General features: G+C 49.8%; 1 protein-coding gene across 1 annotated transcript in view; it reads left to right on the forward strand.

The window, feature by feature from the left end:
• Positions 1 to 25764, forward strand: part of ARHGAP26 (Rho GTPase activating protein 26) — a 522575-nt gene that overhangs the window by 490317 nt on the left and 6494 nt on the right. Inside the window, exons 21-22 of the mRNA XM_075541756.1 lie at positions 8888 to 8998; positions 14734 to 14825. Of these exons, the coding sequence (XP_075397871.1) occupies positions 8888 to 8998; positions 14734 to 14825 (203 nt within the window). The remainder of the gene's footprint in view (positions 1 to 8887; positions 8999 to 14733; positions 14826 to 25764) is intronic.

The following is a 25764-nucleotide window of genomic DNA, read 5'->3' on the forward strand; positions in this document are numbered from 1 at the left end:
GACCCCACATGTTCCCGCATCTCCCTCCCCCCGCCTCACCAGGACCCCACATGTGCCCGCATCTCCCCCCCGTCACAAGCCTCAACCGCCCCCAAATGCCACCCCTCAAATGATGGTCATGTACTCAGTTCTATACTTTTGTTTGATTTTGCACCTTAAGTATGGATCTCTAGACACAGTTTTTCTTTCTGAGGTGTAACTGTACATAAGCTGAATAAGGCAGTGTGTTATCATTTTAAGCTTACATTTAACAGCGCTGGCAGCAGTTTGCGTTTCTCACACATAGCTGTAGTTCGGTCATTTCCCAGGTGACAAAGCATGTCCTTGTATTGATCTCCGGGTACTTCCAATGCACAGCAACAGACTTACAACAACATGTGAGAGTTTGAAATGCTCCGTTACCCTTGTAAACACTTGGAATTTTCAGCCTTTGGGACTGGAAAGAGGGCATTTAAAAAAATCCTTCCACTTTTCTGGGAGCTGTTTTGAAGCCAACTTGTGCTCAGTGATTCGGTTGGCTGTATGGCCTCACCATCTCCTTGTGGTTTTAGTCCCTGCACAATTTGCTTTATATTAAGAGAAGTTAAGCTATTAAATCTGTCTTTTTCTTACGCATCGGTAGTTTTTACACAGCGTAGTCATGCACCCTTGTTCATGTGTTAGCTGTAGCCTTACTTTTTATTTTTTAATGTTGTCCTCTGATAAATAACTCAAAAGTCAACCTCATCACCACAGACTTAATTCCAACTCATGACAACCCTGTCGGACAGGGTAGAACTGGCCCCTGTGGGTTTCTGAGTCTGTAACTCACAGAGATCCTGTCTATGATAAATAGAAGTTTCAATTTTAATGAAGTCAAATGTATTATTTTCCTTTAAAAACTCAAACGGTATAAATAATTATAATATGAAATTAGATTTCCAATCTGTTCCTATATACCATGTGTTTAATCTCACTCTTGGTTCTGCTAGCCAAAGGCCAGTCCTTTAAACCCTGAGCCGTTCCTCAGGAACAGATGAGGCAGCTGCTTTCGTAAAGATTTACCGTCTGGGAGACCCTCTGAGGCGCTTCTCTGCCCGCAGGGTCACTATGAGTTCGATTCAACTCGGTGGCAAGGAGTGATTTATAGTCAATTAATAAAGCCCTTCTAACCATCACCCCTTGTGTGATATATGAATTTTAGACTTCGTGTGCCTGTGGATTTAGTCTCATCTTGGAGAGCATTGTCTGCTAACAAACAGGAATGAGCTGCGATTAAGACGACCTCAGTCGAGGAAGTGGCTCTAAGGCCCACTCTGTTTAATGGCTGTCTTGGTTGCCTCACTTTTAATGGGTGTGTGGGATGATGTGCTGCTGCTGAGAGGAGAAACCCTGCTTCTGGAGTGGCCTTGGTAAAGGCTGGCTGATTAAGATGAGTAGGAGGTCGATATCTACTGGAAATAGCCTGTCAGAGGCTGCAGGTAATATGGACACAAATAAGGTACAGACCAGGGGTAGAAATAGATTATTAAGTTTGGGTATGATTAAAATGGCAAAGGGTTATATGTTAATTTGGTTGCACTATTACTAATCAAGGTAACTCTCACCAAATGACCTTTTCCTGCATGGGTCTGGTAAGAAGGGAGAGTAAGATCCTGATAGGATTCACCTGTGAGTAACTAAACAGGCCTTCCTGCAGGGCTATCCCGCTGCGTATCAATTGAGCCTTCTGAGAAGCAGGAGTGAGATCTCATCACCAGCAAGAGCTAGGAGTGGAGTGTGTCCTCTGGACACAGCATCTGGCTTACCCCTGCTTGACCTTCAGAATGAATGCAGGAATGACAGGATCAGGTCACAGCCTACAAAGTACGGAGCCTGATGGCACTGTCTGCTAAGGGTTACACTGATAACCACAGAGTTGGTGGTTCAAACCCTCAAGCTACTCCATGGCAGAAAGATGAGGCTCCCTGCTCCCTGTGAAGGTTGACCGCCTCAAAAGCCCTGGACAGGGTCACTGTGACTCAGATTGACCGCACAGCGGGGTTTTCTATTTATTGTAGTTGTTCTCGGGGAAGGGCATGGCAGTGCCTCTGGCTTTCATGGTCTGGGTTTGTGGCTTCTGTCACAGAGCCCTGTGAAACAAACTCTGCGCAACATCTTGTCTCCTAGAGGCAAAAATCATCTTTGGGTTCCTTTCAGTTGTCAAAAATTGCTACTAATGTTGGTCTTTCGTAAAAGCAAAGTAGTGTAAGCAACCTTTCCCAAAACAAAGGCCACCTGCACACTCCTGGGAAGCAGAAAGGAGATCCTCGGCCACTGTCCGGCTGGGAGGGCTACATGCCAGGTTTGTGGCTTCTGTGACGTAGGACGCTGGCACAAGACTTTCTGCGCCCTCCCTGGGTACACCATGCCGTCTTTCCTACTCAGTCCTATCTTTGAGAATCTTCTGAACCAGATTCACTGCCATCCAAGAAACCCAATAGGACAGGCTGGCACAGCCCCTTTGAGTTTCAAACACTGGCTTTTTATAAGAATAGAGACCCCCCCACCCCGAGTGTCTTATACTGGCTAAAATCCACCACATCCGGTTTTTCTTGGAGAGGTCTGACATCCCAACGTCTGCCTGTCCTCTCTTTGTCATCATCTGCCTGTCTCCTTCCCCACATGACCTTACTGGCAGAATGCCCTTTGGAAAAGTAATCTTTCCTTCTAGACAAAAATGGCACAGGAAGGGAATTGTACTCATTTTTACATCTGTGGAACCACTCGGGGACGAGAAGGGTCCAAGACAATGCTGTCAACTGAGCAAAGTATCGCTCTCATTTTTTTTTAATGTTGATGCTCAATGCGGGTGGAACGTTGGTGAGAGGAAGGGAGTAGGTCACCACAGACACTGTTAATGGGAACTCATTTCAGTAGCACTTTTCTGGAAAACGATTGGGCAGGATGTGTTATGACTCTTCAGAAAATAAAAATGAAAAAGCTCTCAGCCTTTCACCCACTAATTATACTTTCAGGAATTCACGCTGAGGAAACCATCGGAGCCGCAGGCTGTGAGGCTCTGCAAGGCTGTGGGGTGCATCGTTGTTTAGAGTCGTTCCGGGGTGGGTAATAATCGGAACATGCACAGTAAGAGAAGGGTTCCATAAATCAGGGTAGTCCACACAATACCCTGTAGCCATTTTAAAGCAGGATATCAAAGGCTATTTAATGGCATGAGGGAATGCCTTGTCCTAATGAGTGGAGGATAAAAAACTATTACGTTTGCAATAGCCAGCATGGGTCTCCACCTAGCAGTGTGCATGTGGTCACCCTAAAATACCAACTGCCAGCCATCACGTCGGTGTGCAGTCATCTCCCCAAAGAGGCGTGGAGGGGACTATCTCGCGATGTCAGCAGGGATGAGAGGGACTAATAAGTATGCATGGGTTCTTGTTCCCCTTTTGCTCTTTGGCATTTTCTGATGTTTCTGCCTGGCTCCTTATTGTTTCATAACCAAAATAAAGTGTCAAAGGAAAGAGTAACTTTCTTAAGGGTCAGCTACGTGGGAACCTCTATCCTGTACCGGCTCAAGTGTTAACCCTCACGGGGGGAGACAGGACAGGGTCTGCCACGTCCCTCCTAATACCGGGTGTCTTCCTGGGCAGCCTCCTCGTCAGGGCAACGGCAGGCATGCCCTGGCTGGTACACCAGACGTTCCCTCATCCAAGGTGAGTCACCACAGAAGGGTGTCAGGCTGATGGTACTGCTGTACTCTGTACTTGAACCACCAGCTACAAGCCAGCGTGCTGCCCAGGTGTTAACGTATCTTCCTGCGCCGTTAGCCCTGCACTGTGCACTGAACGTCACCGAGCTCCTGGAGCCTGCCTGACTCCTGTGGAGGAGAGTGTGGGCCAGCAAACTAATGCGCCTGCAAGCCTGTGCTTTGGCTGCCAGAGCAGACCAGCAAATGTTCCTTCCATGTGGCTGTGTAAGCTGTTGTGGGGTAGCTGGTTGTGGCTGGCAGGTCCCAGGGATATTTAGGGTGAAAGATGGGCTGGGGCGTTCGGCTCAGAACACCCACACTGGTCTCTGAGGGCTTCAGGGATCATCTGTGAAAGTTGCAGTCATAAAATGATTATGCCTAGCCTGGCCTCAGTGATTTGTTGTCCTTGGCATCAGTGCGTGGAAATGAGGTTGAGGATTTGATATTGGAGGTTTCAGAGCCAAGAGAAGAATGAGCTATTTTTGTTTGTTTGCTTTGTTTGAGATCTTTATCTGGGGGAGGAATATTCGTTTATTCTGTTTTTCAATGTGAAGTAACATATGACCCAATTGAAGGCCCCTGGGTGGCACAAATGGATTGCTGTCAGCTACTGCCTGGAAGGTGGCGGTGTACACCCACCCCTGGGCACTGCCGAAGAAGGGCCTGCCGATCTGCTTACACAAGGTCACCACTGAGCCCCCGCGGGACACAGTTCTACACTGACGTGAGGTTCCCAGGGATCAGAATCAACTCGATGCAAAAGGGCTTTTCCTGATAGCCGGGCACTTCTGCAGCAAAAGGAACATTTAGGATCACACGCAGGCTCGGACCATTGTCACCGTACCTAACCTGGGCATCCTCTGCATGCCCTTGAAATGGAACTGTAATGTGAGCTTCCTCCGAAGACCCTGTGTGTGCTGTGTCATATTGGGTAGGTGAACTGCTCCGCTGTATTGTGACAAATCAGTGTGGCTCGTTTAGAAGCACACACAAACAGAAGGCAGAATCGCACCCGTCTCTTGAAAACCCGGGGACTTCCGCGGAGTCTGCGCTTTGCTAATGCACTAACCACACACAGTGTTAGTGCATTGTGCACTAGTCCGTTTTGGACACTGACAATGACTGCTCAAGTCCCCTTTGCTTTCAGCAAGTGAGGCTGTGTTACCTGCGCCCCACAGGTTGTTCATGATGCCACACTCACGCCGGACCTTCGTTAAGGGTTCTCCCTCGACACACGGCACTCCTGACAACTGGACCAGCCGACAGCATCAGGCCACAGGGAGACCGACTGAGGGCATTAGGGACTTCAGGTCACTGGGATCCACAGTGCTCATGGAAGCGGCCGTCAGGAAATCAAACAACACAGTGCATGGGCCAATCTGCTGCGCAAGACCTCTTTAAAATGTTAGAGGCAAGAAGTCATTTTGCGGACTAAGGTGTGCCCGACCGGAGTCGTGGTGTTTTCAGTTGCTTCGTGTGCATGGGAAAGCTCGAGGAGGCATGCGGAAGAGCAAAGAAGAGCTGGTGCACTGGAGTCCCGGTGCTGCAGAGGAGTGTTGAAGACGCCAGGGGTGGCCTGGCGGGTCCGGAGAAGTGAAGGCAGGGGGCTTGGTCTTGTGCACTTTGGACAAGTCATCAGGAGGGCTCGGTTCCTAGAGAAGGATTTCATGCTTGGGAAAGGAGAGGTTCAGCCCCAAAGAGGAAAGGTGAAGGGGCTGGGCTGGCAAGAGTGGCTGCCCTGAGTGAGGAAGGGGCGGCCCGGGCAGTTTCGCACGATTACACATGGAGTAGGATGAGTGGGGATCACTTTGGTGGACGTAGCAGCCACAGCCACCGACATGACTATGCTGAGGGGAGCACCAAAGAAACCCTAGTTTTTATGTAAAATTGAAGTGATCTAGTGGCCGGTGACATGGGGGTTAGAGTAGGAATTTGCAGTAGTTCTGGGTTTTCTGCGTTCTCCCAGCAACTCACCAGATGACTTCCGCCATCTGTTCCTGGCCGGGAGACCCTGTGAGAGCGGTGGGCAGGAGCAACGCATAGAACCTGCGCTGCCTTCACGGACCAGCCTCCCAACGATGCCTTCAGCTGGAGGCAGAATCCTTGGTACAGATGGGATAAGAAGCTGGAACTGTTTCCTACTTCTAAAAGCCATTAAAAAAATAAATGGAAATAAAATGTCTTAGAACTTTTTAATTGTCCTGTGGTAACCACTGACCAGAGGAGAGGAGCAGATTGGTCCAGGCCTCTCTGGACTGCTCTCTTGAACTTCCAAATTGTCCGTGGCCAGCCCTCTGGGCCGCAGTTAGACGTCACTGTGTGGCCTTGCCACAAGGACCTTCATTATGTAGTTGGGTGGAGTTGTGGAGAAGGGACTGAGAAAAGGGGCCCTCGCTTACAACAGCAACTATGAAAGAAAAACCAAGAACAGATCCAAGCAAATGAGGCACCACTCCCAGGACTTGCCAAAGTCAAGTGAGGATGAGAATCAGACTAATGATCAATGAACTTGGTCCTCAGCTAATGAAGCTTACTCTCTTAGGTTACAGCTGTGTGTGTGCAGTAAACACTGCATCTTGAAGCCAAGGACATGGGTGGGGGAGATGGTGGTGGTGCCATTGGGTGCTATCAAGCCACTTCTGACCCATAGTGACTCTACACACAACAGAGTGAAACACTGCCCCGTCCTGTGCCATCTCACAATTGTTCCTAGGGTTGAGCCCGTTGCAGCAGCCACACTGTGTCAATCCACCTCCTCGAGGACCTTTCTGTCTGTTGTTGCCCTTCTACTTTACCGAGTATGATGTCCTCCTCAAGGGCTGGTCTCTCCTGCCAACATGCCCAAAGTACGTAAGACATAGTCTCACCATCCTTGCCGCTAAGGAGCACTCTGACCGTACTTCTTCCAAGGCAGGTGTTTGTGCTTTTGGCGGTCCTCGGTAGTCTCAATATTCTTCTCCAGCACAATTCAAATGCATCAATTCCTCTTTGGCCTTGTTTATTGAATGCCCAACTTTTATGTGCAATGAGGCAATTGAAAAAGCCTTAGTCCTCAAAGTAACCTCCTGGCTTTTCCGTGCATAGCTACTTGTCATCCCCCTCATTTTCCTGATTGTGTTAGGTTCTAATGACTTCGTTTTGGTGGATTAACAACGAGGGGAAGGAGGAAGGATGGGGGGGGGGGTAAAGGAGTCATGCTCTTTGAATTTATTTTCCTTCATTGTATGACTTCTGCCGGCTGTGCCTCTCTACCAGGGAGAATACTGGCAGTAGGAGGGGGTTCTGTTGGGGCTCACAGTGTGTTGAGCCTTAGTAAGTCTGCCTGCTGCTGTGTTCCATCTTTCCCTTTTCAAGAAGGCAGGCATCTAGGAACTCAGAGAACAGTAGTTGAGAGGTTCTGGTGCGAGACCAGGTCTGGAAAGAAGTTTTCACAACCCAGAACGAAGAGCAGCGGAGAGGGCCTGCTTCCCCCAAGGCAGCACAGTGTGGCAGCAGGAGACCTGAGCTAAGTCCCAGAGGATTGGAGTGGGAACCTGGCCTCTGGCTCCCACAGGCCCAGGTGCATGTCCTCAGGCAAGCCTCAGCTTAGCCCAGGTTTCCACACGTGTGAAGCAGGAATTAAAGCAATGCCTGTGAGTTTGGTAAATGACATTCATTAAATGTACTTATTCAACAAGTATTTATCGCATACTTCAAATGATAGGCATCATTTTACACACTGGAGACATGCCAGCAAATACAACAGACAAAAAAACCCTCGGCCCTGGTGGGGTTTATAAGGAGCCCTGGTGGCACGTCGGCTAAGCGCTCAGCTGCTTGCTAAAGGTGGGTGTTGGAGCCCAGCAGCTGCCCTGGGGCGGTCTGCTTTCAGAGAGATGTACAGCGCGGAGACCCCACACGGGGGTCTTCTCCGTCCTGTAGTGTCGCTGCAGTGTTGGATTTGACGTGACAGCAGTGGGTTGGGTTGGGTTGGCTTTTCATGAACGGTGAGTTCGCCTGAGGCTATCTGATGGATTCACTCAGTGGGCTTTTCCTGAGCTTTAGTGGGGACTTCGCTTAGGACCACAGTAGGTGTGGCTGTGGTTGGGATGCCCATCAAGCAGAACATGTATATGTTCCTGGTAACATCTCACTCGTTTAGAAAGCCTGTGCCTCCTGAATCGTCACCTCCACAGAATGCTTGGCCCCAACACCCCAGCTGTCACTTAAGATGCAGGGACTGCAGGTCCTGTTGTGGAGGGATGGTTTCTGCATTGTCTCAGCCATTGGGGTGAGCAGTATTTGTCACATACTATGACTTTACAGGGTTGCTAAGGTGTTTGCTAGTATGATTCATGGAAATGAATCAAAAGGCTAGATGACCCAGTAAGACTCACAGACCATATTTTAGTGAGTCATTTCAACCTTTCCTTTCCAAGGTTTTGATCAGCTACCCATCAAAGGACAAAGCAGACAGATTTAAGGTTTCGCTTCCTGCCCCCCTTCCTCTGGGTCTCTTTCCTTGAGCATCAGAATCACTAAACTCCGTGCAAGAGGAAGGGCAGGCCCAGGGACAGCCCTGGGCGGCGGCACCCTGCCTGGCCGTGCAGCCCACTCCCAGGAACGCGCCCGTGCCCGGTGCAGATCGTCTTCCCAAGGCCACACCAAGCCCGCTTAGTGAAAAATGTAAACAGGAAATTGTTTTCTGGCCAAATGGCCTGTGTGGCCCTAGGGGGCGGAGCGGGGGTGTCATTTTTGCTGAGACACAACTTTGAAAGCATTCTGAGGCCAGTGGACGTGGAGGGCTCGTTGCATCAGCTAGTCCTGCCCGAGAACAGAGGCCATCCCAGTGCCGTGAGCGCAGGCACTGAGGCTCGTGGTTTCAGGCCGGTGTCCACTGCCAGCCGATGCACATTTGCCGTGACTGAAGGAGCACCTACCTTGAAAGCAATTCGCCCAAAATGCAGAGACGTGTTTATGCTCTGAGGAATTTGAGAAGCATAAACTTGGAAGACGTGACGGTTTAGTCTGGGGAAATGTGACTTGGCAGTGGCCTCACGTCCCTGGGCTGCAGTGCTTGTCTGGTGGGCTCCCGCTCCCCCCGTTTGGCCTCCATGCGCCTCCTGTCCTCCCCTCGTGGTTTCCCTCTGTGCTGACGAGTTTTCTGGTTGTTATGTCTTGCAGCCCCCCGAATCCAAGCCCAACATCACCCCTCTCGCCATCTTGGCCCATGTTCTCGGCGCCATCCAGCCCTATGCCCACCTCATCCGCGTCCAGCGACTCATCCCCCATCAGGTCTGTGGCAGGGTTTGTGCGGTTTTCTGTTGCTGCGTTGCGCTCTCATGTGCTTGGTCCTCTCCTCATGCAGTGCTCAGCCTCCTCGTCAGCTTTGCTCCCTGCCATGCAAACCCGAACTTGCTTTCAGACAGGCCAGAAGAGGAGGGCCGTGAAGACTCCAGGTAAAATCACAGACGGCTGCCACTCGTTCCTGTTGACCCAAAGCCCCTCAAGGACGACCAGGGCGCTGGTCTCCACACACCGTGGCTCTGCCCTCTCTGGTCAAAACCAGGAAGGACCATTCGGCCGCACTGCATTGCTCATGCCCTTTCATCTAGGTGCATGCAGTCCGGGGGAGGAGCCCTGCTCCTGAACACAGCACCTGCTTTGGTCATTCTCCAGGCAGTGGCATAAGACAATATGAAAGGGCTTCCAAAAGTTCATGTGAAAACGGAATTGAGAGATAACACACAACCTTCTTGGAGCACACTTGCCCTTTTTAATCCGTCCTCTTCATCAGGCTACATTATCTGGGGATTTGGGCCATTGGCCACGACCACTGACACAGAGTTGCTTAGACCAGACCGGCTGGGAGAGAGATGACTACAGCACAGAGCATAAGGGACCGAGATTTGGGATCTTTTCTCTTTGAGGCCATTCTCCAGCTTGTGGCACCTTGCCTCTGTCCACTCCGGGAATCATCCGATTCCCCAGCCTGCCTCTGCCTCCGGTGTTGGCGTCCTCTGCTCTCATGGGCGTAGGGCAGCACCTCTTCCTGAGGGCGAGCCGCTGGACCAAGTTCCTCTCCCCAAGGACCAGGTCATCATTTTTTTTGCTTTTGTGACTGCCTGACCTAAAGGCCACAGTGCTGTGCACTTGAGATTTTGGGGGAGAAGAAACTATTTAAATCTATGAAAGGAGCCTATAGAATCTTCCAGCTGCCGAGGGTGCAAACCTGTGGCTCTCTTGAACTTACTGTCTGCTCACAGACAGATAAAATGTGGAGCCAACCCACTGATAAGCATTTTTGGGTCCTGGAAGTCTAAGTCTGTGTCTATGCATCTATCTCCCTCTCCCCCCACCCTTCTCCCTCTCTCTCCCTTCTCAGCAGAAAGGCTTAAATGATTTACAGAGCTGAGGCTCAATTTTTTAAAAAAAAGAAAAGCCCATGTTATTAAAGCCCATGTAAGTCCTATGGCTGCACATGGCACTCTATTCTCACCAAGACACTATGGAGCCTGTTACTGCATCCCACTGTCAGGTAGAAGGATGGCTGAACCCTGTTAGAGCAAAGGAAGGCTTAGAGCAAGTCCACAGGCCAGGAGGTGTTGGGCTCAGCCCCACACCCCTCACTGTAAATGGTTGGGGAACCTCAACTTGACATTCCCAGGCAGCGTTTTCTCCAGAACCTGGTCTAGTCCATGAGGGTTTTCTACCTGGTTTTGTCCAGGGAGGCAGGAGAGAGAACTTTTCGGTCTCCTCTTCTATCTTTTTCAAACCCTGGGAAAAGGTAAAAAAAAATACAGATATTTCCCTGACATTAAAATTATTTCACAGAAATACCAGGAGACACTAACTTTGGGGTCACCAGAATATGGTATGGATGGTTGTATGGGATGTAAGTCTTTGATTATCCCCTGAAGGCCGGGACCAGAGATGATGTTCATGATCAGACCCATTGTCCACTCTCCAACGCCCAACATGCGCTATTCAGTCATGAGAGTGACGTGGGCATTAGGAGAATATGCCTTTCGTTTTCCTATAAAAGGAAGAAAATCACCAATGTATTGGCCCCTTGAACAAAATGGGTTCGGAAATTCAGGACAGCTGAATTATTTCAACTGAGAAATGAAAATAGACTCTTTACCAGGGAGTCTTCTCCTTTTGGTATCTGTGAACTGTGTGGCTACATGTTTACCAAATGTCTCCAACTGCTCCACCCCTCCAGCTCCCAGGTTGACAGAGGATACCAAACTAAACCAAACTCACGGCCATCATCCGACTGACTCCTCGTGGCCCCATGGGACAGGGTAGAACTGCTGGCGTGCGTTTCTGAGCCTGGAACCCTTTACTGGCATGCCACGCCGCCTTTCTCTCTGACGGAAGGTGGTAGCCATGGAGGGCCCCACTTAGTGTGCTTGAGGTCACGGCTGCTCACGACTGCTCCTCTGGCCACTGTTAGACTAGCACCGCTGAGAGCTGGTGCTTCGGGCCCTTTGGAAACTGCCCCTTTGGAAATAGCCAAAGGGAGGGGGACTTGGCAGTGGCTGTTGGCGAGCTCCGTCCCAATGCGGTGAGAGCACAGCTGGGGACGCTGTCCCTCGGAGGGACTGTGGGCTGCCCTTGCAATACGCAGCCACGCACACTCAGGCATACGGATTTGCCTTCCCCTAAAGTAACAGGAAGGAGCCTTTAAAAGTAAATAATTAGACCTAATGCATAGCCTTGTGAACTTCTACACAGTGCCTGCTCTGGAAAGGGCTTCCTCTCCCCTCTCAGAGCCATGTTTCATGCTCGTTCAAGTTCAGGGAAGAAGTTGCCTTTTACAGCTCAGCAGGAAAGGGAACCGAGGGAACATGGTCTTTACAGCCCCGGCCTGGTCCCTTGCACCCCCAGAAAGAGCCCAGGCCCATAACCTGCCTTTGCACAGGAGTCACGGCAAAGGGTGTCAAGGCATCAGGCCCCCCCACCCCAGCCAGCTGGCCCTTCCCCCGTGTGGCCGGGACAGCGGCAAAGCGTGGCGTCGTTTTGCAAGGCCTGCAAGGGCATCTGAGGGAAAGTCCTCTGAGTGCGCTCCTGGCCTCGTGCCGGGCTCAGAGGGAAAATTAAAAATGAACGAGCAGAGGATCCAAGCTCATCCATGCCCTTGAGGCCCCACAGGTCTGAAGGGCACCGTGGCTGGGGCAGCAAAATCCCCCCCCCCAGCTCTCTGGGCCCCCTGCTAGGGTTCTGGGGGTGTAGGGGCCCGGGGGTCAGAGCAGCAAGGATGTTTGGTGGGGATTTTTTTTTAACCCAGCCAAAACCTACAAACACAGGCTCTCTGCCAACAGGATCTATTGTTTTAGTAGGAACCCTACCCAACACACACTTCTCGTGGCTGTTGAGCAGGATGATGGCATTGGTGGGGACACGGGACATGTTGGCCCCACAAACTTTTAAGAAGAGAAAGCTTTTGCCCTGGGTTGGACTGTCAGAAAAAGCCAATAAAGACACGGTTGAATTGTACATAAACAACAATTTATCTCCGCTTTTGGTATAAGTATGTCCCAATGTTCAGACATACTTATAAAAAAATGACTCATGACTCACCTGAGATGCCAGTTTAACTGAGAATTCCGTGTTTTATATGGCAGCTCTTGTGTGTCATCTGCCGTGGGGGTCAGGGAGGGGGCTCAGTAGAAAAGCCCTCCTTCTAGGGGGTCAGGCACTTCCCTGACCTTTTCCTTTTCCATGCACTTTTCCTCCTTGCTTCCGATGGGACGGCCCTAGCTGCGGACTAGTGGAAAGGGTCTCCTGGGGAAAGGTCGCCTGAGGCACCTAAGACCATGCCCCTTGTCTTCTGCCTGCCAAATCCCCAGCTGCTTGCCCTGGCTTGCCCCCGAATTGTCCCATTGCCTTTACTTAATGAGGTTAATAACTGACCTCCATGGAAACCCAGGCCAAGGAACCCCACCTAAAAGGTGGTCTTCCTCACCCTCCAGGTTCCCTTCCCTGTGATCTGTTTCTTTCTCTTCCTCATGCTCCCGCCCCGCCCCGCCCTCAAGGAGCAATAATGCCGCGTGCAGCCTTGTCTCTCTAAGACCCTGTGGAGTGGATGCGGCCTGGTCTCCACACACCCACTCACCTGTCAGTACGGTTTTTCCTTACTGCTTCCGCACTTTTCACAACAAACTTAATCCTCTCCGCTCCCCACCCCCTCAAGAAGGAGAGAGACAGAGATTGAGTTTGCCTCTTGCTAGCCCAACATGGACACGACCTTCTGAGCTCCCCGCTGGACCGGAACTGATCTCGAAACAGGAAGAGCTGGTTGCCAGCTGGGGCTGATGAGACCTCAAGTCTCTTCTTTCCTGTTCGCCATTCCCAGCGGCTCCTCTTGCTTTTCTCCCACCTGGCCAGCACCTCGTGGCCCCTCGAAAGCCAGGGTTGCAACAGAGACACAGGTTTCGGAGAGTCGCTTCCTCTGGCCATTCTGCTCGGCAGAAGGTTCAAGCATGTTTCCTTCTGTTGTCATGGAACGGAGGCTGAAAGCTGTAGGTACCTGGCCAGGGCTAGCTTTGCTCCCATGCATGGCTGCACACGGTGACACCAAGAATTCACAGCCCCACAGCGCCCCAAGACGCCGGCCCATCAGCCTGTGTAGGCTCACCTCTCCTTTAGTCACTAGAAGTCAGCCCTCTATGGAAGGGTTTGCGCCCTTAGCTCATCCAGAGCTCTGAATTAGTCGAAAGAAGAGAAAGTGAATCAGACACCCTTTGAGTCACTTGCTAGTCTGGAGGATGTCGTGTAGTGAGTTGTCTGTATTCTGCCCTTGGGGCTCACCTGACTTTCTGAGATGCCTCAGGGAAAGGGGACACTCAAGTAGGCCAAAGAAGTCCGACCTCTGAGAAGCCATGGTCATTTTTCCTATGGTTCTTGAGATGTGGATTGTTAGCGACTGGTTAGAGACCGAAGCAAAAATCGACAGAGGGCAACAGGGTTTACCAGCTCTTCCAAATTCCTCTCTAGAACATGGGTTAGGGAACTGGGGCTTGAGGCTTGAATCCAGCCCACTACCAAAATTTCTTTTTATATATATGAGTAAAGGTTTATTGGAACACAGCCACAAACATGTGTTTGCCTGACTGTTTCTGTGCCACAAGGGATGCAGAATTGCGTAGTCATGACACAGAGCATGTGGCTGCAAAGCCGAGCATATGCGCCATCTGACCGTTTAGAGCAAAGGTCATTTATCCGACTCTAAAACAACAGCTCTTTACCCTGATTGCATATTGCTGGAGCGTTTGCAGAACACTGCTGAATGCCCATATTTATATGTGTAATTCAAGACCTAATTCACACAGCTTCATTTTTATTTTTTAAGCTCCCGGGTGATTTTAGTGCACAAGGAAAATAGTTACCAACATTCACTGGGTACGAGAGGACAGGAAAAAAAGTCATCTCTCACTTCTAATCCACACGTGTGTTCTAAGCACACACCACTTACACACACGCGCGTTCCCTGTCGCCTGCCCTTCCCTGATGCTAAGGGGCAGCAGTCCTCACATCCTGCTTCCCCAGGAAGATCCAGCCCATGGAGAAGCAAGCAAGCAACGTCCAGGTGTCCACCAATGTCTCCTGGTCGATTCGCTGAGCGTGGGCACTGTCAGCGGAGCCTTTTGGAGGAGTTCTGTGGAGTAATTTGAAAGTCCTTTCATGTTCCCTCCTCCCAAGGTTCCCCAGCTCCCAAAACGCAGCCCCGCCTGCACCCTCTTCGGCTGCTGCGACTCCTAGGTGACGTTGTCAGCCGGCACGAGGTGGCCCAGCAAGAAGCATGCCCTCACAGAGCCGAGGGCCTTTCTGGGGCCCTTTCTCATTTTCCTCCTGTGACCTTGCAACTTTCCCACCTCACATCTTGCCATCTGGCTGCTTTGTCAGGTTCTGCCCACAGAGAGGACGGTGTACCTTGCAGGGAAAGGGAAGAAGGGAGATTAAATGTCTGGACTTTTCAGGCGGTTTAGGGGAAAAATGCTCAATTAACTCCTGTTTTCACACAGCACACCATTCCGGAAGGCAAAAGCCTTGTACGCCTGCAAAGCTGAGCACGACTCCGAGCTCTCCTTCACAGCAGGCACGGTCTTCGAGAATGGTGAGTTTCCCACACCCTCCTAGAGATGTGTGGAGTGTGCTGAGACAAGGGAAAGGGGTCAATAAGGGGTGTTCTCCGTGATAGTGGGACTAGAGGAAAGTAAAAAGAAATAGAGGAAAGAACTAGGAGGCAAAGGACATTTATAGAGGTCTAAATACAGGCATGCATATTTAAATATATTTGCATGTAATTATAGGAAAATAGATCTATGTATGTATATGTTTAGTATTAAGGTAGCAGACGGACGTTGGGCCTCAACTCAAGTACTCCCTCAATGCAAGAACACTTTGCTCTAATAACCTGGCATTCTGTGATGCTCACCTTCCTGACATGATTGCTGCAGACAAAATGGGTATATAAGCAAATGTAGTGAAGAAAACTGATGGTGACTGGCTATCAAAAGATATAGCATCTGGGGTCTTAAAGGCTTGAAGATAAACAAGCGGCCAACTAGCTGAGAAGCAATAAAGCCCACATGGGAGAAGCACACCAGCCTTTGTGAGGTATCAGTGGGATCAGGTATCAGGCATCAAAGATCTAGAACAAAAAATCATATGACTGTAAATGAGGGGGAGTGCAGAGTGGAGACCCAAAGCCCATCTGTAGACAATTGGACATCCTCTTACAGAAGGGTCACAAGGAAGAGACGAGTCAGTCAGGGTGCAGTGTAGCACCGATGAAACATACAAGTTTCCTCTAGCTCTTTAATGCCTCCTCCACCACCACCCCTCCACTATCATGATCTCAATTCTACCTTACAAATCCAGCTAGACCAGAACGTGTACATGGGTACAGATAAGAGCTTGCAACACAGGGAATCCAGGACAGATAAATCCCCCAGGACCAATAATGAGAGTAGCAACACCAGGAGGGGAAGGGGCAGATGGGGAGAAAGGGGAGACATCATAATGATCTACATATGACCCCCTCCCAGGGGGTCGGACAACAGAAAAGTGGGTGAAGGGAGACATCTGTCAGTGTAAAACATGAAAAAAAAATTTATAAATTATCAAGGGTTAAGGAGAAAGAGAGGGTGGGGGAGGGGCAGATGAGCTGATACCAAGGGCTCAAGTAGAAAGAAAATGTTTTGAAAAACGATGACAACAAATGTCCAAATGTCCTTGATATCATGGATATCTGTAAGGATTGTGATAAGATCTGTAAGAGCCCCCAATAAAATGATTTTCAAAGCAGGGGGTCATTCTCAGGGACTCCTACCTAGAGGGAAACGCAGGAGAATAGGGAAGAGCGAAACGGAGTGTCGGCATGTTTGTTCACTTGCCGTTTCCTCAAGTAAGAGGACAGCAGCAGGACCCCAGAAGCATTTCCCAGAGTCGGGCGGTACAGTTCCACCTCGTCTTCATGCACAGAGAGACGGAGCAGGGAGGGGAGTGGTGTGGGCAATAAATGAAAAGCTGCTGGCAAGGGCCTGGGACCCAGCCCCGTGCCTGGCAGTGGCTTTGGGAGTCTGGACAGAGGGTAAGCGAGAGTGTGGGAGAGACGGCAGTATTGCTAGGAGTGACCAGAAGCCCAGGGTGGACACCCAGGAGACCACATATGCTGGGCCTTGATCCTCTCAGGCTCAGTGGCGAGGCATAGCTGAGGTATGACAAGTCTAGCACATGCCACTTAAAGGGGACAGGAGCCACCGAGCAGCTTCTGCGAACCCTATCGGTACAGCACCCTCCCTCAGGATGGTGGTGCTTGCCCCAGATGCAAGTTCAAGGAGGCACCAGAATGGACTCAGCACCAGTGGGTTTGGTGTTAGGTGGCTCAGTGGTAAAATTCTTGCCTGATTCCCGTTGAGTGCACCTCACACACAGCCCCATCTGTCCGTCATGGTGGGTGTGGGGGCGGCTCATGTCTATCATGTGGCTCACCACAGACCTCCAGGCAACTGATCGTGGGGCTGGGTCAGGACTCAACAGCATTTCATTCCGGTCCCCACATGGGGGGTCACCATGAGGCGGGGCCCACCTGGACAGCACATCACAACACCAGGATCACTAAGCCTGCTCCTGTCCCTGCTCTCATTCCCTTTAACGCTGCGAGTGTGAAGTGGACCGTCTCACAGTCAACCCTCCTCTCACAGGCCACCCTGCGCTCCGGGAGCCTGCTCTGAAGATGGCGTCGTGCCCCTGGCCTGCTGGAACCAGGCACTAGCACTGAATACACCTTTTCTTTTCTTTTTTTATATTCTCATACTCTCACACACACACCCCCAAAGCAACTATGTTTTAACCCTAAGCGTAAGATCAAGGAGCAGGCAAGCGCCCAACTCTCTCCTGGCCGTTTCCCACAGATGACGTTCTGTGGTGTGGCTCCTCTCCCCTGGGCCCCTGGGCAGAAGGGTCTGTTTTGTTTTGCTGAAAGGAGGAAGCCAGAGCAGCCGCCTGGTTTCAGGGTCAGACATTTTCTGTGGCAGCCTCCCCAGCCCCAGGGCGATGGAGGCAGAGTGAGCCCGGCAGGACCAGCACGTAGCCAAGTGCTCCCCTCTGGCCTGAAGGTGTGCACAGTGAGAACCAGGAGGGCAGCCAAGGCCTCCACACAGCACGGCAGATCCTGAGCTCTGATGCAAGCCGCCCCCGCGCATCCTGGCCTGACCACTCGCCCTGTGAGCACTTGAGCAATATGCCTCAGCTCACCTCCTGTCCCTCCGGTCACCTCTGTCCCTCAGCTCACCTCCCGGCATAGCAAGGCAGTAACAAAAGCGACCTTAAAGGTGTTGGGGGGAAAAACAGCCGCCAGAGCACACGACATGTTGAGATAGATGCTCAGTGCACAGCAGGCAGTGAGCCAATGGGCTTCTGGGTTGTGTCCAGGGTCTTCCATTGTAAAGAGTACTGCTGTCGGCGCTTATGGACGAGCTTGTGCGTGGACAGGTGTTTGGAGTCCTCTTGGGTATGTCCCTGCTAGTAGGCTTGCTGGGTCACGCAGGTGAACCTTTAGAGGAACTGCCAGACTGCTTTCCAAAGAATCTCTCCCATTTGATGCCAGCCGCATGCTCTTTTCTCAAGTTGTGATAACAGACAAGTCATTTGGCATTTGCAATTCGGCGACGTTGGTTCTACTTATGAACCATTCCGGTTAGGCATTTTCTAATTTTTCCATGACCCTTAACAGCCACTCAGTGTTCCTTAAGCAGTGAGGCACCCTTCCGCCCACCAACAGCCCTGATCACCACTAATGACCTCTGACCTCTAGCCGCTCGCCTACTGTAGCTATTCCACAGAAGGGAACCAGGCAATGCGGTGCGACCCTTTGTGATGACCTTCTAGCTTCTGACATTTCTGAGTTTCCCGTTCAAAGTAGTTTCAGTAGTTGGGAGTGAAGGAGATAAAGAAGAGGACAGGTTTAAACAGGTGAAAATGAAAGATACTGAGGAGATTTTTTTTAACTCCCTTCCTTCCCAGCAGGGTGCTGTGGTAAGAAGGCTCTGTGACTTTGTCCTCAACAATTTGGGCATTATCCGCAAACCTCGTGGGACCAGGAGAGAGATTGCGGTGAACTAGTCAGAGCTCTTACGTTAGCTATCCTGTGGGCTTCTGGAGGCCAGGCAGGGTTCACTGGCGTGGTTTGTCTTTAACTAGCAAGGCCAGTGAACTTTCTCAGTCCCTGGGAGCAAAAGGCAAAATCAAGCTGGGGTGAAAAAGACACCACTCACTCAGTCTGGGCTGAGCTGCACCTGAAGAGGATGACTTACATCAAATGCTCACCTGCCTTCCAGATTGGTTCAACGGAGACTCTTTTCTTAGGGCTTGTTTTTAGATATAAATGCTACCTCTACCCTATTCTCCTCCTCTATCCCTAAAGGAGACACTAAGCCTTAGGGGGTGGGGAGGGAGGGGCTTATTAGCCAGGGAGGTCTTTTCCATCTTCTAGCTCTTACTCATTTTCTACTAGGGACATGGATTAAGGGCCACGTAAGGCAGCTTCTCTGAGCGGTTACATCCAGTTGGCAGACCAGGAAAATCGAGCTTCCCGGGCTCCGGTTTAGCATGAGTGGGCATGCACCATAAGTGCGTTGTGGGGGAGGGGAATATGACCTGGAAAAATGAATATGCAAAAGGAGGGAGGGGCTACATCAGGCAGAAAGTCTGTTGTTTCTTAATGATTAACCTCTAAGCCTTTGGGTCCCACAGGCCCTGCCTGTGCCGGGACCAGGCCACTGCTCAGTCACTTTGCGGACTTTGTGCAGGGGGAGAGAGGTGAGATACACTACTCAGAAAGACTCCAGTACCAGCCTTGCCAATCTACTAGGAAACCGCCCGCTTTTGCGTGAGCACCTCAGACAGTAACTGGAAAGAGGAGCAGCTGCCTTCTCAGGAACGTTAGTCATCTCGAAGAAACGTGATTAGTGATCCCTGGAAAATCCACAGGCCAGTCATTAGCATTGGTTCTTGGCATGTGCTCATCAATATTGGAGATGAGCTAGGCCCATTCCTTCCCGTTACAGGGTGCTCACAAGCTCGAGGAAACCCACCCTGGACTTCCTTTGCTGCAGGGGAATGTCCTCACCAGGGACCAGCCAAGATGCGTGGGCTGTGTGGGGTATGGGGACTTCCCTGGGCTGGACCCTTTCAACCTCTTCAGCCAGGCCTCTGCCCACCACCCAACTCCAGGCCGCCTCTCACCTGGGCATTGCCACGAGCCTTCTAACTTCTTACCCCCTTCACCTCTTCTCTGTCCAGCAGCCATAGTGATTGGTGACACTTGTGGATCACACTGTCTTCTCCCTACTAAACATTCTCCAGCAGCGGCCTGCACTTGCTCTGGAATGACTGCCATTGTTCTGAACCTCCACAGTTCAGCGCCGGCCTCTGGGCCTCCTCGGGACTCACCTGGTACATTGCATTTGATATACTAGATACATTAGGAAGTCCTATCCAGATCTCAAATGAGGGGCCAAAGGTTACAGGGCGGATCCAGCCTATAGCCCGTTTGGGTGTTTTGTTAGGTGCCATGAAGTTGGTATTTACTCCTAACATCCCTTTGGAAAGCAGAGTAAAACATTGCCCAGTCCTGCACCTTCCTTGCAAGTTTGGTTCTGTTTGAGCCCCTGGTAGCAGCCACTGTATCCATCCGCCTCATCAAGGGCCTTCCTTGTTTTTCTATCGTTCACTTTACCAAGCACGGTGTCCTTTCCCAGGGAATCATCGTCTCTCCTGACAGCATGTCCAGAGTACATGACACGAAGTCTCACTCTCGTTACTTCTAAGGAATAATCTGACTGTACTGTTTCCAAGACAGATTTGTTTGTACTTCTGGCAGTCGACGGTATTATCAGTGTTCATTGCCAACACCATATTTCAAATGAATCAATTCTTCAGTCTTTCTTATTCTGTGCCCAACTTTCGCATATGTCTGAGGTGATGGAAAATAGCCTGGCTTGAGTCAGGTGCGCCTCAGTCCTTAGGGTGACATCCTTGCTTCTCACCACTTTTAAGAAGTCCTAGGTAGCAGATTTGGCCAATGCAACGCATCATCTTATCTCTTGACTGATGCTTCCTTCAGCGTTCATTGTGGAGCCAGACAAGATGAAATCCTTAGCAACTTCAGTCTTTCCTCAGTTTATCATGCTGTCTGTTGGTTTCATTGTGAGGAATTTTGTTTGCTTCACGTTGAGTTGAAACCTATCCTCAAGCTGCAATCTTGGATTTTTTTTATATGAGGGTAAATAAAAAATATTGTTACAAGACCACAGAAACTTTTGCTAAGCAAAAATAACAATGAAGCTATTGTTTCTAGGTCCAGTCTCCATCTAGGGCTCTACAGTTCTCAAAGAGGTGTTTCCATACCGGACCCCTGCCCCGAGGAACCCCGTGTTGTTTGACTTCCAGCACAGCAAAGCTGCAGCGTGGGCATCTGTAATGGACTAGAATTGTGTTCCTGCCTTTGTGTTATTCTTTAAGTTGGGGAACAAAAAGACACCCGAAGGAGCGAGATCAGGATTGTAAGGTCTTCCAGTGAAATTCCCAAAGAAGAGCCCTACCCTGGAAGAATGGCTACCCTGCATTGTTGTCGTCATGGAAAAAGTTCTCCACCCAAATTTGCTGGCTTTTTCTCGTCAAGGCCGCTTTCATTAAAATTCTTAATCATAAGCTCTCCCCCCCCCAGGATTGTCCTCTGTCTTTTGAGAAAATCTATGAATATTACCTTTGAAATACTACCCCACCTTCCCCACACAAAAAAAGTTAACATAACCTTCTGATCCTTGAATTTAACTGGCCCATCAGATCCTCTTGGATCTTTTGCTTCAACCTCGCTTTCTGCGTCATACTGCTAATCCCCAGACTCTTCCCTGGAAGTGGTCTGCATCCGCTCCCATCTTGCTTAGAAGATGAGGACAAGAGCTACTCTTGGAGCTAACTGCTCTTTGAACACTGGTGTTGGCACTGTGTCATGGAGCCAAAAGCTTACTGAGACCAAGATGTTGGCTTAGAATTGAAAATGCCCAACTATGTGAGACTCCAGCTTAGAATTGAAAATGCCCAACTATGTGAGACTCCAGTTTCAGTAAATATTGCATTAACAGTAATTCTTTATTCTTCTTCCACCAACGTCTAGACATTGTTACACTTTGTTTGTTAACCTTGACAGTCTTCTCTCTCTTGGTTCTGAGGTCTCCCAACCTTCCTCAAAACATGTGACCCATCGCAAAGCAGTGGCTTTGTGCGGGACAACATGCCTGTAAACTTGTGGCAAGGCTTCAGTGTTTAGAGGTGATGTCCATTTGAGTTTTGTTTCAAATTTGACATTAGTCCTGAGCTCAACGGTTTAGTCCATGGCACGAAGGTATCCTTCATTTGAAAGCACTTTAACAAGACCAAGAGGAACTTGTCTGCACTTGCCCACAGATCAGAGTGACATGCTTCAACATGTTTGGTTTGGCATAAACTCACTCCGGAATGAACTAGACCCCCCAGTAGCAACACCTGTAAACTGTGGCGTCAAAACAGCAGGGTTAAGTAGGAAGGCGTATTTGCTCTGTGACGCCTCTGGAAAACTTGGCAGACCACTCTTTTTAAGTCACATTAAATCTCCCTCCCCGACCTTGGCAGAGGCTGGGTGGTGCGACCTTGTTCGGCTGCTGAGAGATTGATTCATTGGACAGAGCGGGGAGGGGTGGGGGCAGAGAGAGAGAGAACAAACAGCACCTGCACAAAAGGAAGATCAGGCAATCTTCTCCCACAAAGATTATGGCCTAGAAAACCCTATGGGGCAGCTCTGCACTGTGACATGGGGTCACTATGAGTTGAAATCAAGTTGATGGCAATTAACAACAGTTCCGTTGTAGTTGCTGTACCCGCTGCTTGACGGGCCCCTTTCAGTCATTTAGGTTTTAGTTCACGTGTCTTTTGTCCCTGGATCCCATTCCTTTCAAGGCCAGTTCCCTTATCACTGTCTGGAATTATATGTATGTTTATCAAGAGATAGTTTCCCACCAAGAGCCAAATCTTGTCTCAGCTTGTCTGTACCATACACACAGGGACTTCCCACCAAGTGTGGCAAATGGCAGGCACTCAGTAAAAGTTAAATGAATGAATGCCTCCTGGGGCAGCCGGCCATCACAGGCGGTAGCCACACACCTGTTCCTTATCCACAGTGAGCGAGGGCGGGGAGCAGCAGTGGTTGGGCATGCAGTGTGTGTTGTGTCTAGATGGTCAGAGTGGACAAGAAGGGGCTGGCAGGAAGCACACCCATGGTAGCAGCAACTTAAATTTGCTATCTGTTTTCTTGACTGGAACGCTGCCCAGCAATGCACCGCAACACTGTGTTGGTGTGCATGTGTTCGCGCATGCAGAGCACAGCTAGGCCTTGCTGCAGTTAAGCCCAGCAAGTACGTATGGGGCATCTTCAATGCTCAGAGTGCCATGCTGGGCAAAAGTCGTCGTAGTTCAGACCATAGCGTCTGAAGTTCAATGTCCCGGCTGTAAGATCGAACTCTGTTATCGACAGCTGTGCAATTTGGGGTCAGATGCTTAATCTTGGTAAGTCTCAGGAAAATGAAGATGCTGGCCTGGCAGCACCAGTGGGGTTCCTTTAACAACAGCTGTTGTTGTTTGGTGCTACTGAGTCCGTTCTGTCTATAGTAACCCTGTGGGCAACAGGCTGAAGCACTGCCCGGTCCTTTTGCTTATATTTGAGCCCATTGTTGCAGCCACTATGTCAATCACAGGTCTTTCTCTTGGTCACTGACTCGCCACTTTACCAACTGTGATGCCCTTCTCCAGGGACTGGTCACTCCTGACAGCATGTCCAAAGTATATGAGATGAAGTCTCTCATCCTTACCTCTAAGGAGCATTTGACTATACTTCTTCCAAGACAGATTTGTTGTTTCTTTGGGCAGTCCGCGGTACTTTAAAGACCCTTCGCGTGCACCATAAACCCAAAGCATCTCTTCTTCTTTGCCCTTCCTTAGTTGCTGTCCAACTTTCGCATGCAGATGAGGCAATTAAAAATACCACGGCACTCTTTAGTCCTCAAAGTAATTGCTGTGCTTTTCAATATTTTAAGGAGCTCTCGCGCAGCAGATTTACCCAGCATGGTGTGTTGTTTGTTCTCTTGGCTGCTGCTTCCATGAGCACTGATGTGGATCCAAGCAAGACCAGGTCCTTGAGAACTTCAGTCTTTTCTCCATTGACCGTGCTGTTACCATTGGTCCAGTTGTGAGGATTTGGGTCTTTACGTTGAGTTGGAACAGCAGCAGTGCCTGTGAATCGCATTGTGAAACGTGCTGTGGGTATTCCAGGAGCCTCGGGAAAGGGAGGCAAGAAAGTCCATGAATGGGATTCCATGATGATATTTGAGTGCAGCTTCTGCTAAGTCTTACAAGATGAAGAAAGGACTCGGAAGAGGGGGGACTCCCTTCCCCATCAGTTGGTGAGAACTTGCATTTTAATTTTATATTGCAACCTACATTGCAGAGGCATTTTGGCAAGGAAAGGGCACTCGTTAAAATACAGATTCGTGGGCCTCAAATCCAGCAATTCTGCTGCAATGGCTTTATCTTAGAACCCAGGAATCTGCATCCTGGTGATTTTGCTGCATGTGGTTGGGCCCCACACTTTATCAAACTCTGACTTAAAGACTGTAGCAGTCTCCATTGTCCCCAAATCCCCGGTGGCTGACTTCTTGTCCTCTAGTTTGAGGCCCTCCCTTGTCTCCTTTGAGTCTTCCCCTCGCTGGCAAAGTCTGCATCTCATGTTTATAGAGAGTACCACTTCCACACCTGAGCCGTAGCTGGGCAGCTGGCCAAATGTAACTGAAAGAGATGGACTCGGTCCATCAGGTAGAATAACAACTCAGTCACTTCATATGCATGCAAGAGCAGGGCAATGAATAAAGACGAGTGGGGCAGAACTGATGCATGTGAATCATGCTGTTGGCGAAGACTATTGAATATGTCATGGATGGCCTGAAAAACAGCACATCTGCCTTGGCAAAAGGACAGCAGCATCTCATTAGACAGGAGAGTGGGAAGATTTAGCCTTCTGTACCTTAGATCTATTCACTGGAGGGGTGAGTCACCGGAGGACAGCATGATCGGTCAAGGATCAGTGAAGAGAGAGACACTCAGTGAGATGGACTGACACAGTGTCTGCAACAATGTCCTCAATCCTAGCAACTGTGGGGATGATGGTACAGGGCTGGGTGGTATGTTGTTCTGTACGTAGGTCCTTCAGGAGTCAGACCAATGTGACAGCACCTAACAGCTACAAGAACAGCCATTCAACTGGGAACAATTCACACTGACATGATTTTTGGTTTTGGGTCTTTCATGCTTGATACCTGATCCTATCAACACCTCATGGTCACACAGGCTGGTGTGCTTCTTCCATGTGGGCTTTGTTTAAGGAAGCAGATGGACATTGAGCCTCGACTCAAGTACTCCCGCAACACTAGAACACTTTGTTCTAATAACCCAGCATTCTGAGATGCTCACCTTTCCAACACAATCGCTGAAGACAAATGGGTGATGAAAGCTGATGGTGCCCGACTATCAAAAGATAGAGCATCTGGGGTCTTACAGGCTTGAAGGATACACAAGTGATAAATCTTTATGGAAGCAAGTTGCTACATCTTTTTCCCAGAGTAGCTGATGGGTTTGAACCGCTGACCTTTTACATAATAGCTGAGTGCTTTAACCATTCCACTAGCAAAGCTTATCTCTCAGAAGCCCTAAGAGGCAGCTGGACTCCATTGTTTAAACGTGCTGTACATCTCAAGGTAGTCGTAATGGATTGGAATGGAGTTGTAGCCACAATTTGGTTTGGGGGTTTGGGAGAAGCCTCGAGATTTGTCTTTTACTGCCTACTCACTTGCTCTCTGTTTTTGATTCTTTCCCTAAAAGTGAAACTAGAATTCTGTTGTCGTTTGGGGGCAGAAATGCTTCCTAAAACAAGCTCCGGAAGTCACTTAGTTAGCTCAGGAAGGGAATTGAAAAATTCATTCTCTCTAAACATTCTCAGAAAGTCGAAGTTTTCCCAGCACAATCGGAAGAGCCACCAGGGCTTCAGCTCAGAGTGATTTGGACATTCCCAGTTCAAAGCTGCAGTGACTCCTCCCTTGAAGGCCACAGCACTGTCTCTTCCTTCCTGCTATTGATTTTGCAGACTCGGCTGGATTGTCTCTGATCTTCACAATATCACAATGGTTCCCATGGGCATGGATGGTGAGGTCACAGAAGTGGGCACATAGTCTGTGGCCATTAGCAAATCAAAAGAGCAAACCCTGTGAACTTGGCAAGAGTAGGAGGAAGGGGACAGCGTTCACAATGTTTATGGAAGACCAAGTGTTCTAGGGAACAGGAAAAAAGAGAATGTAAGAAAGGCTGTGGGCGGAACAGAGAGAGTTAATCAACCGCCATAAAATTCAAAAAGCCCAAGGAATTTACAAGGAAATTAGGCTGCAGAGGGTAAGGATTGGAAGGGCATA

Source organism: Tenrec ecaudatus, chromosome 2 (assembly GCF_050624435.1).
Source record: "Tenrec ecaudatus isolate mTenEca1 chromosome 2, mTenEca1.hap1, whole genome shotgun sequence".
In the NCBI taxonomy this organism is placed as follows: Eukaryota; Metazoa; Chordata; class Mammalia; order Afrosoricida; family Tenrecidae; genus Tenrec; species Tenrec ecaudatus.